Below are 12,500 nucleotides of genomic sequence, written 5' to 3' on the forward strand. Positions count from 1 at the left end.
AGCTCTCCATCCATATTGATGTGAATTATTCTGAAGTTTTACCTGAAGTTCATGTATAGTCAAAGTGTCTAAAATGCAATGAGTATATTTGTTAGTATAGGTATATTGGTCTAATCAGTATGACTTTACTTTAGTTAGAGCCTCTGTAATCTTGGTCAAGGAATAACTGTGGTTACCTGTTATATGCAGTTTATCTAATGCCTGATTTTAAATAATTTGGAATGTTTCATAATGAATATTTGCTCTTAGGTAGGAACAAAAATAATCACAGGAAAATAAAAGGCATACAAACAACTAAAAAAATGCCAATATCTGCTCATATCTGCCTTATTAATTTTTGCATTATTATAGCTCTCCTTCACCTCTTTCTCCCTCTCCCTCTCCCTCTCCCTCTCCCTCTCCCTCTCCCTCTCCCTCTCCCTCTCCCCCCCCCTCTCCCTCTCCCTCTCCCTCTCCCTCTCCCTCTCCCTCTCCCTCTCCCTCTCCCTCTCCCTCTCCCTCTCTCCCTCTCCCTCTCCCTCTCCCTCTCCTTCTCCTCTCCCTCTCCCTCTCCCTCTCCCTCTCCCTCTCCCTCTCCCTCTCCCTCTCCCTCTCCCTTTCATGCACACGCACACATTTTATATGTGATGTTCACATGCATATACAACATCAAATTGTATTACATATTTTTTTCTATTTTTTCTTTTAATTCATAAAGACATGAAAGAACAAAAAAATGTGTGGGTACTGCATGTATACATGAAATGTTATGTATAAGCCTCTCAAACACTAAGTTTTGTTTCAGATCCTGTGGTAAATTTTCTCTTCTATTGTGGCCTTTTTGGAACCTTCAAGTGACTCAACATGGCTCCAGCCCAAAGGCGAGGGCAGTCATCCTTATCTTCGAAGGCAGTAATGTCTCCTGTTCTTCAGAGAAAGGTTTTATCCAAGCTAAGGCCTGGTGGAAGGACACCTCAGTCTCTAGCCAAAAAAATAGAGGAAAACTTGGCTCCCAGAACCCCGTCATCACCCATCATAGGCCGGAGGAAGCCTCTAGCACCAAGGGTTCAACAGCTAGATAAAGAAAACAAAAATGTTTTAAGAGAAAAGAATGCAGTACAGAATCCTCTATCATCTCCCTTAATGGAGAAGAAGAATATTATGCATATCAGTGGTGTTGGCAAGAAAGCTAATGCTGAATCACAAAGTAAGGCTAAAAGGAAGCTGGGAGACAGTGAAGGGAATGTGGATAAGGAGAATATTACTGAAAGTCCAGTAAGGAAATCTGTGAGAGGGAAGAAAATACAGGAATCCAATGTGAAAGAGCAGGAGAAAAAAGACACCGAAAACACAGAGCAGAAGGAAACAAAAACCAACAAAATAGAAACTAAACGAACAGGAAGAAAAGAAATGAAAAAGGATTCCTCACTGAGTTCAAGCACAGACAAAACTGCAGATCAGTTCCCTGAACTAAATGACAAAAATGTGAACTCAGGGCCTTCCATTCGGCGTTCGACCAGGACCAGAGTGACGAAAGGGAAGTCATCAGAAAAGGAAACTATCCCCAAAGTTAACAAAGAAAGTGAAGGTAAAAGCAGAGGACTTAGGCCTAGTGAAAATAAAGGGCCTAGTGGAAGAAAAGCAAAGTCTACAGTAGAGGAAACTGTAAAAGAAAGTGAAAGAGAGGTAGTTGTTCAGACACTTGTGAAAAGATCTAGTGCTAAAAAGCTGAAGTCAGATGAAAACACAGATTCAAGTAAGGCCTCTGCCAGCACATCAGAAGAAAATGTCAACAAACTTTTAAATAAAACCACAACCAAAACTACAGATACAGCAGGCAAAAAAGGCAAACTCAGACAGAATGTCGCTGAGAGCAGAACACAAAAAGATGAGGTATCAACAGTGAATAAAATAGTAAAGGGAAGAAAACCTCAACCACAAAAAAATAATGTTTCATCCCCTCCAGTAAAGGGTAAAAAATCTCCTCCAGAAACACCCTCTCAGTCCAAGAAAGTAACCAGAGGTACAATGAAAACTCCGCAAACTTCCAAAAGCATTCCTGCAGCAGAAGAGACAGAATCTCCAAATGGATCATTAATATCAAAGCCCAAGTTGCCTATCTGGAATACAGGTAGGAAAAAAATTAAGACACCCGTGGACAGAAAAAGAAGATCTTTAAGGATTGGAGGAGATGTCTTTGAGTTTACTTTTAATCCTGAGGAAGAAGGGGTAACAAAGAAATCCAGAACGAAGAGAACAAGGCGCACACAGCGGCAAAAACCTAAACCCAGAACAAAGCCAACACTTCTTACCACTGATCCCAGTTGGCAGACGAGTATTCCAGCGCCCAGATCTAGTAGACCTGTTGGTAAGGAGTCTACAAGGATGAGTGGAAAGGAATCCAGAAGAGAGGAGGGAGATGAAAATTCAGGAAGAACAACAGGTAATGAGTCTGTAAGAACAAATGTTGCAGTTGAATATGATTATGATGACTTTTTTGATACACATGATACTGAAGATGTTTTTGAAGGATTTGAGGGAGAAACAGCAAGTTCATTTGTGCCAGCTTCAGAGGGATCTCTGGCAACTATTCCAATGGTGTCAGCAAGTACATTACCTACTCCAGCATTATCCAAACACATATCCAGATATATTGGAGGCTCATCAACCCCAAGGGTGGAGAATATGGTGTCTCTGACTGCTGATGAACCACCACCACCAAAGGAGGTCAAGGAAGATATTGCTGTATGCTTTGGTTTTGATGATGAAAGTGAAGTTGAAGAAAGTGGATTAAATCTTTCTCCAGTTAATAGAACAAGCCAGAATTCACAACTCCAAATCACAAATATGACAGATAGCTTTACATCATATTGCCAACCAGCCAGTCAGTCCTCTGTCATGCCCTCTCGTTTTTCCTGGAGTCGCCTTCGTCCAGGCATGAAAAGTTATTCATCCATAAATTATTCAGCTAGTATGGTAGCTCATGGTCGCAGCATTTCCACAATGTCAGTTTCACAGATGTCCAATGCAAGTCAAAATTCCAAGTCAAAAGCTGGTAAAGGTCTAAACAGTTCTAAGTCTTTTGTCAAAAAGCCTGCAGAAGCCAGTATCAGCAGACCTAAGAGACAGGTTAATAGAAAGAGAAGAAACACAGAAAATGAGAGAGAAGAGCAGGAGACTGTTGGAAATGTGTCGCTTCTGTTTGAGGAGGAAGAGGGGACAGAGCGTCAGCTGACATTGGATGAGATGTTGCTGAATCAAGTTCCACAGAAAGAGCAGTTGTCTTCATCTGGCCAAGAATATGATCACAATCAGCTGGGAAATTCCCCAGAAAAATCTTTTTCTAAGGTATGTTTCAGAAATATATTTTACAAGAGTTCATGAAAATCTACAATGTTAATATTGGTTTCATATTTAGTATTATCACAAGAAAAAGTACAAATGGAAGGTTTCATATTGTAGATGTAACTTACCAGGATTTCATAAAGTATGATGGATATTTTATCATAATATTTCTTTGCAGCCTGCAAGAAAATCCTATGATAGAGGCGTCTTAGAACAACTAAGGAAGACATTCTTAAAGGAATACAGAGGAGGAGATACAACAGCAACAGAAACAGAGGAGGATGTAAGTTTTTGTTCTGTAATTATCAAGTACATAAATACCCAAAAAAGAGTTTCTATAACATTAAGGATTTGAAGATTTTGTGCACATCTTCACTATTTTATTGTTATGGATCTGTGTGTTCCTTTCTTCATGAACCTTCAGAGGCCTAAAATCATGTATACCTTTTAGATTTCACTTTTTTATAGCTGATCCTTTAACTTATTGTAGAAGGGAATAAATTTGCTTGCATAGTCCCCAGTACAGGCACTAATGCAACCTGTGCAGCACCCCAGATGGGTTTTATATAACCCATTCACAACAGGACGTATTTTTGCCTACTCCTGCTCCCGCTGGGAAGATAACAAGAGCGCAACACTTTGTTCTGGGGTTTTCCCACCGTGCAGGACCATGTGAACCTCTCAGAGTGTTTTTCATCCACCCTATTCTTATGGTTTGCATGATTGCGTCTACAATGTAAAGGCACTTAAAAATATTACCATGTTCAGAGGAGTTATTTTAGTTGAAAAACATGATACAGCAATGCTTTTCTAGTGTTATTTTATTGAACAATTCTATGTGAAAGCAGTCTTTTTGTGGGGCATCAAAAAACATGTTTTATACTTAATTTTTTATTACCAAAACAAAAAGAACAACAACATAAGTAACCATACATGTACATACTCATATGTACATGTACCTCGTGATGTGATGTGATATCTTGGGTAATCAACAAATTAGAAGTAGTATTACATTAGTAATTCTTTATTTTATTTAATTCTTGGCCAATCACATTTGATTTTTTGGCTCAAATCTTTTTATTCCACCAATCAAGAAGCTGAAATGACCATGATGTCATCAATATCATGTAGTTTTCTGTGATGTCTTTTTTTAAAACGTTATATCACATTTTTTGACATTCAAACAAACTAAAATAACAGTCTAAGAAATTATGAAAGATAGTTATACTTAAGAACAACCTAGTGTTCTGTTGCTGACGTTTCAGCACATCACAGCTGCCCCAGTCAGAACGTGGCGAGAAAATGCACGATGTCTCAGGACGTCACCCAGGTCCGGGGATGTTTTCCGACCATGTGATAGGATGTCACTTTCAGCATGAGGAAACTTCATGTGACATATTGCAACCTTTTGCACTATCATTCACTTGTTATAATAATAGAGCCATTTCTGTGTTCATTTTTTTGTGTTCTGTATTGTGAGACATATATATGTCAAATGACAGGGTCTATCAGTGTTGCAGTTGTCTAAAATTGTAGTATAGGGTTCGTATCAGCTCATTATTTTGTTTATACTCGGTGTGTTAAAAGTATTGCAGTTTTATGGGTGGACAAAGAGCAACTTTATTTTTTTCATATTTTGGTACTTTCATAAACAAATATGAAAGAAATAACCATCCACAGCCAAGATTACATGAAGAGATGGGGAAGAGGAAGTGAACCTGTGTTTAGGACTGTGAGTGCCACAGCAAAGGCAGCCAGACTGGCACAGGGGCACATTGTAGACACTGGATATGGTCTGGATCATTTTCCTCTTCTCACTCTGCCTTCTTATCCTACATCTCTGGTAATTTAGAGCAGGATGTTGGCATCTTGCTGTGTGTCATCTCTCTCTGAAGATACTGCTTGTTAGAGACCGTGAATAGGTGAGAGTGGTGCCACCTGTTTAGGATTCTAGACTAAATTTATATTGCTGAATATTCTGGCAGTTATAGTAATTATAATTGCAGTGGTTATCATTAGTCACTAAATAGAGTTATTATTCATAGTACAAGAAAGAAACACAGCAATCCGTTCTCCCTCAGTGTCAAAAGTACTGTGATGACTGTCGTCATGTTTGTCATGACAACCGCTGTCACGCCAAAACTCGTGTGTTACTCATGTCAGGATAACTGTCCACAATAGGTTAAAAGAACATTTCTTACCTTTCCTTGTTTTATTTCTTTCTGTAGATTTTTGAATCCCTGAAGGACAGACAATTGTATCATTAATATTACATCTTTTTTCCTACTTTTACTACACTGTCTGTTTGTGTTCTAAAATAATTCACAAACAAAAAATAATGTTAATCCTCAAATCTAAGTGCTGATAGTTCCCAGTTCACTTTTTTAGGATTTTGTTTATTTTTATTTATTTTGCTTTCACAATTATTATTATTACAGTAATGATACTGTCGTTATGATCATGATTATGTTGGTGATGCTTCTGTTACTGCTATCGGTATTATTATTATAGAAAAGTAATGTCATCTTTTGAATAGTCTTTTTAGTCATATTGAAAGGTAGTTTTTGTATCATTTTGATGATAAATATAACCACTGAAAAATGCTGATCTGATTTGCATATAAAATAATATTGGTATAAATTGGTTTCAGGTCTGTAAAGTCTTTTTTGAAAATGGTTATTCAAAACCAAGTCATAGATTAGATCATAACTTCATCCTTCATCATCATTATCAGTTCTTCCCACAGTGTTAGTTAGGTACTCTATTAATTCTTCCTGTCTTTCAGGATCCCTCTCCTGAGAAGCCAAAGAGAAAGAAGAAGGCCCCCACAAAGAAAGCACCAAAGAAATCCAAGAAGGTGGCCCCGAACAGTTCCCAGTCGACCAACGACTCTTCGCTCTCAGACACGTCCATCTCTGGCAAGGGAAAGGTAGTGCCAAAGAAAAAGAAGAAAGTGAACAGTGCTTTTGTAAGTATTAAAGGAAGGCTTTATTGAGGATGAATTGTCAACATTTTGGGAAGTCAGTAAGAATACAGGCAACGAGTATGGAATCCAGCAGTATAGACCAGGTTCAACATTATTTCTTTTATAACAGTATATATGTTGTGAGTGTGTGTGTGTGTGTGTGTGTGTGTGTGTGTGTGTGTGTGTGTGTGTGTGTGTGTGTGTGTGTGTGTGTGTGTGTGTGTGTGTGTGTGTGTGTGTGTGTTTGTGTGTGTGTTTGTGTGTGTGTATGTGTGTGTGTGTGTTTGTGTGTGTGTGTGTGTGTTTTTCTTCACAAATTCAGTAGTAATTTGCATGCTTTATTCTAAATCATGGTTCGTAATCAATAACAATGACCAAGTTTTATTGTTAGATCCTGAGACTTTAATAGATGTACAAAAGGAAATTATGTTTTTTCTGCATAGAAAATAAATATGTATTGCAATTCATTTTGTATAGAGAGCTTTGAATGATGATGGGTTCTCAGTAGGCAATCCTTCTCCCTCTTGCTGTTTTTTTTATATAGTTATGCAAAGTGGCTTAGTGATAAACCAAGCTGTTCAGTACATTAATATTTGATATCTCAAGCTGAGATTGCTTTCCAATAGCATTTGCTGTGGTAAGTAAGGAAGTAAAATAAAAGTAAAAAAAATAATGAGAAGCCATGCATTTGATGGTTCAACAATTTTATTTTTCACAGTGTTACTTTACTAATTACAGTTCTGCGTACGTTTGGTTAGATCTTGCTAAAATTAGGTATAGAAAAAAATGAGTGGCATTCCCTACTGAAGCGAGGCAAACAATACTTGAAAGAAATGAAATTGGTGGTTGAAATTGGGTGATCATTACTCATACTTGTCTTGAATCAAAACCAAAGATGATGCAAGTGACATGGGTGATCATTATTGTTTTACTGATGTCTTTACCTTGAATCAGTCTCAGAGCAAATAAAGGCTTGAAAACAATATGAGATTCCTCCATCCTTCAGAAAAAGGTGTAAATAAGAATAGCCTAATATTGGTGAGAAAGGGAGATTCAGCACTGTCCTCTGATGAGCTGGGAAGAGCATGTAATTGAGTCAATGGTTCCTTTGCATCACTGCTTCCTCAAGTCAGTTCCTGTTGAGTCGTTCTGCCACTTTTCCTTGGTTGTATACCACCTTTCTAAATTCTAGTGTGAAAACTTCCCATAGATTGCCTGAATGATTAGCCTGTACAAAACAAGTGAGTTAGCGTACTTTGGTAAGGAGTAATCCGATTATCTGTATCATGCTTGTACTGCTGTGAGCGTGTGAGAATGGAGAATCTTTTCAGTAACATTACCTAAAAGGGAATTGGGATTTTGGTTACATGTTCGTATTAAGATATTGCATTAGTTATTTGAAAAGTGATATATTGACTTCACATTTTAGGTTTAGGGAAGAAAGTGAGGACAATTCTTGTTGAAATATTAGCTGCATATCTTGCTCTTAGAAATCCTTCATTCTTATCTGTCTTACTTGTGTTTTAAGTTGAAATGCTAAACAGGTTATCAGTCAGTGTAAGATATATGAAAAAAGTTAAGGTTTTGCATTTCTCTCTGATTTTTATTCTAATCTGTGTGGATTAAAAGATATGAAGCAGAGTAGAGGGAACATAGTTTTTTTATTTGTTGATTAATATATATGTCCTAACTTTTTGCTCTTCATCATTTTCAGGAACGATCACTTGACGATTGGGCATCAGATTTGAATAGTCACTTCAGTGAAGTAGAAGACTGTGAGCTGGTGATTTTATAATCTGAAGCACAGCAAGAAGTATTCCTTAATTTAAATGAATGGTTTGAATTAATGATTGAATTAAGTGTTAGTTGGTTTATCAATTTTGCGCTTAAAATAAAGAAACCTTTTTACCAGTAATATTCATAGCTCTCATATATTATAACAGATGGCTACTGTAATGTCTCTGTCAAATGTACTTTAATTTATTGTTTTTTGTTTACCCAACTTAAAAATTACAAATTAGATATGATATGAGGCATTACTGTACCATTTTTTAATGTAGATGTACAAAGAGAAGTCAATGATAAAATAACTTTTGTTTTTATGCTGAGTAGAGTGACTTGGTTTACAATAGTTTGTAAGTAAATATATCCTTGTCTTTATACATTTTCAGGCATTCGCTATTTAATAAAAAGTTTATAATATTTTGTGTTGTCAATAATTCTTGATCTTGGCTAATTTTCTGTGGCAAGGGTTTTTTTTTCTTTACTTATTCATACATACTTTTTAGAAACTGTTTTTATTTCTAGAGATTTGTAAATGTCTTCTGGATAGGAGTAAGCTCTACCTTAAACATAGTTTTGGGCTCCTTGTAATCTGTATCTTTTTATTGTACATATTTAACCCTAGACATTTACTTGAAGAGCTGTACTCCTTTTTGGGTTGCCTGCATGCAGTTCAGATCAGTGGAATATTGATAAGAGACTATAAAAAAATAATTGTACTTTTTGCAGGGAGTTTATGAAATAAGCAGTAAATTTTTTGTTTATGTTAAATATTAATATAGTAAAACTTGTTGTATAGATAGGATGCATGTATATTTTTGTGAAAAAAGTTTTTGTTCTCAGCTGAAAAATGAAGAATTTTCTCATCTCCCTGTTGAAAGAACAAACTTGCTTATGCTAAAGTGTAATAAATATTTTGTACCTGGTAAATATATGTAAAGTATAGTAGAAAGTACTTTTAATATCCTTGTATATTTTTGAAGGTTATTTTATTGTGTCTGATAGAATTGACCTAACAGACAAAGTGATATCTGGCAGAATAGAATGTTTTTTGTGTGTATTTGTTGTTTATTGAAAAGTAGTTTTTATATGAATATGAATTTATATCATTTTTTTGTATAACATTTTAGAGATATGCCTTTATAGACCATTAACCCATTGCCGATGGTGGATAGATTTGCTTACACAGGCTCCAGGATGAGTTTTATTTCTGATCGAGGCAGCTTCTGCAACATAATTTGATTTTTCCCACTCCCTTTTCGTCACTCATTGTAGAGCTAGAGGTATTTTTGTGTTTTGTTTTTTTGTGTGTTTTACTGTTTTTAGAAATTTACATTTGTCATATCACAGGTTCCATCAATTCTGCAGTTGACTAAAATTGTAGTTCAGGGTCCATATCAACTCATTTTTTTTCTTTATACTCAATGTAATAGAAGTATTACTGTTTTAGGGGGGACAAAAAGCAACTTTATTTTTCGTGTTTCTGTGCTGTCACGAACAAACAAGAAACTTATAACCATCCAAAATGAAGAGGTAGGGAAGAGGAAGGAAACTTGTGCTTTTGACAGTGAGTGCCACAATAAAAGGCATCCCTACTGGCACAGGGACACATTGTAGGCATTGGGCATGGTGTAAGTCACCTTCCTCCTCTCGTTCTGCCTGCACATCTTTCATCTGCGGTACTTTAGAGCAAGAGGTCGGCAACTTGCGATGTGCCATCCCTCTATAGAGATAGTGCTTGCTAGAGACTGTAGATGGGTGCCATTCAAGGCTCTCTCTCCTGCTGGTGCTAGAAGAAAGTGGTGCCATCTAGGTTTTGGAAGTGAGTTGAAACCCATTTTGCTTATTACCGCCGGCACTGTTCCGTTTTTGCATGGCTGCAATGCCGGGGCTCTCGAACGCATAGGCCTAAATCAATTATATGATTGACGGCGCATGCCGGCACCCGGCGCTATGAATATTACAAAAATCGCCGTCTGTGGACGGAACCCGGCGGTATCGGGTTAATAGTACTTTTTTTTTTGACAAGTTCCAATAGAGGTACTCTGTGGTTAGCTGCAACTTTGATGATAGTTTTTGGAGTCATTTTCCTAGCAGTAGTGGTAAATGGTAATTTTGGTATAGAAATATTTAAAGAATTTTCAAAACAGTGCAGTGTAGTACAGAGTAGTGCAGTTGTAGTGGAGTTACTTGTTTGTCCTGATGTATTTTCATAAGTAATTGTTTTAGTTGCGTGATCCTAAATACATGTATATCATTACAAATAGTTTTCATCTAGTTTCAAAAATAGATGGTGTCTGTTGAATTCTTCAACCTGATTTGCTCCAACAGGAAAGTTATCTTACTATGAAATCAGCAAAAGTGTTTAGTTTGTTTATGGTGCTGTCAATGCCCTAGTAGCATCTTTGGTGTAACATTGCATTATATTTTATTTTATAAAAAAAAAAAAAAAAAAAAAAAAAAATGAGTTGAGGAACCAGAATGTTAACCTGCATTATACAAAAAATATATTTTATACCTTTAGAAATATTCAAGAGATACAACCATTTGAGATGTAAAGGGACAGCTGTTTTACAGTCAATACTAAAATTCCAGGGTGAAACATTAAATCTTACTTCAGGATGACCTCTGCCTCACAACTATCTGGGTAATCTCTGTTGTAGATACTAACTATACTGTTACAGGAAACCGATAATATACAGTACATAGTAGCACGAGTTAGTTCAAGAGAACCAAGAGAAAAGCTAATCAAATGTTGCAAAATAAAAGAATTCTGAAAAAATGATTAAAGAACAATTTCATGAAAAATAAAATCCACAATACATAACATATGGTAGCATGTTGTAGATGGGTCTTCATTGCAACAACATGAGAACTTGTATAAAATGTTACATCTTTTCTAATTATGCCAAACCTTTTTCAGTTTTATATCACTGGAGCCTTAAATAAAACACAGCCAATAAGTGGCAAAGAGAAATGATTACAAAAATGGAATATTCTTGATGTATACTTTTGATGATCTTTTTGGACATTTACAGAACTACATATCTGAAATAATATTTCAGGATGCCTAGTCTTCTAAGATTCCTCTTGTTAATTCTACTCATGATAAATAGCTGAAACCATTGGAATATGTTAACTAAGGAAAGACTGGAGATCTCGTGTGAGATTCATTTTTATATATTTCGTCTTTTTCATTCACAATTTCAGTTGTGGATTTACATCATGGTGAATGAACATCCTTTGGTTATATTGAGGGATGGAAGGAAAGTTGTTGACCACACTATCAAAGATGGAAACCTCAAAAATGAAAGCAGTATTTGTAAAATAGGAGCTAAAACACATTTCTCTTGCAATTATCTGATAAGATTAAATTTTATTGGTTTATTATTGGGGATGTGCCAATAACCGATAATAATTATTTGACAAACTCGTACCATAATCAGAAAGCAACGCATGTAAAAAGGAAAAGTAACTCAGTGACAGGTTCTCGCCATGATTTTCTTTAGGAGACATTTATAGCTTATACAATGTAAAGTGAATGTTCATGAAATTCGTAAAAAAGATGTTTCATTGAAAGCTAAAGTCCTTAGAACTGCCTGACCTAGTTCTTCTCAATAGCCATGTGCGCTCAACCTTCATAAAGTGCACGAGTGCGGTTAACAGAGCCAACCTTAGCTAGCGAGTACGAGACAATGGTGTCGGACTTTATGAAAGCAGTTTTCTTCATTGTATTGCCAGCATCCAGTAAATTTTGTGTCATGTTGGCCTATAAAACAGGATGAATCCAGAAATGTGCCCTAAACATTTCACAAGATTTGTCAGATTTTGGGTTTTAAATCACCACTGCAAGTTGGTGAAACCTACAACGTCCCTGCTAGCAACTGTGATATGGGAGATGATGCTACCCATTACGATGCTACAGACATACCAAGGGAAATGCCTAGTGTCAGGATACTATTTAGTCCGTCGTCGAAAGAAAAGATAGCCAAACGAAAGAACGTAATAGCTAGTCCTCCAGTTCAGTTTTTTTTTTTAAGAAACATCGATTCCTGCACTTTTGCTGGAACTGTAAGCATATTTGAAACTTGCTACCTGCTTGTGTAAATGCCCCTCCTTTTTCCAACTGTTACAATCAAATTCAGTGTAAATGTCTCTTGTATTTCCATTGGATTGTAAATGGAGTTTGCTGTGTAGATCATTGTCATTCATAAGATAACACTCATAATGTTAATTGCCTTACACTATACACAGCTAACATTCCCGTGATTTCAGATGATCTTCCTTTGGTCTGTGGGCAGCGAGAGTGTTGGGTAGTGAAGAACCTAACCTTCCTTTAGTAGAATATGACTTGATTTGCTCCAAATTTAAATTCTTGATATACTGCTATATTTCTTGCGTCATTCCCACGCCCCGTCATTCCATTGGG

At 36.4% G+C, this 12,500-nt stretch overlaps 1 protein-coding gene across 1 annotated transcript in view; it reads left to right on the top strand.

Moving 5' to 3' along the window:
• Window positions 1–9,023, top strand: part of LOC122252366 (uncharacterized) — a 10,510-nt gene extending 1,487 nt beyond the window's left edge. The window contains exons 2-5 of the mRNA XM_043014810.2: window positions 785–3,327; window positions 3,503–3,607; window positions 6,110–6,292; window positions 8,004–9,023. Of these exons, the coding sequence (XP_042870744.2) occupies window positions 844–3,327; window positions 3,503–3,607; window positions 6,110–6,292; window positions 8,004–8,084 (2,853 nt within the window). The 5' untranslated portion in view covers window positions 785–843 and the 3' untranslated portion in view covers window positions 8,085–9,023. The remainder of the gene's footprint in view (window positions 1–784; window positions 3,328–3,502; window positions 3,608–6,109; window positions 6,293–8,003) is intronic.
• Window positions 9,024–12,500: the final 3,477 nt, after the last annotated feature.

The sequence above is a fragment of the Penaeus japonicus genome, unplaced genomic scaffold (genome assembly GCF_977035675.1).
Source record: "Penaeus japonicus unplaced genomic scaffold, GWHDUDI00000001_assembly GWHDUDI00000023, whole genome shotgun sequence".
Classification (NCBI taxonomy): domain Eukaryota; kingdom Metazoa; phylum Arthropoda; class Malacostraca; order Decapoda; family Penaeidae; genus Penaeus; species Penaeus japonicus.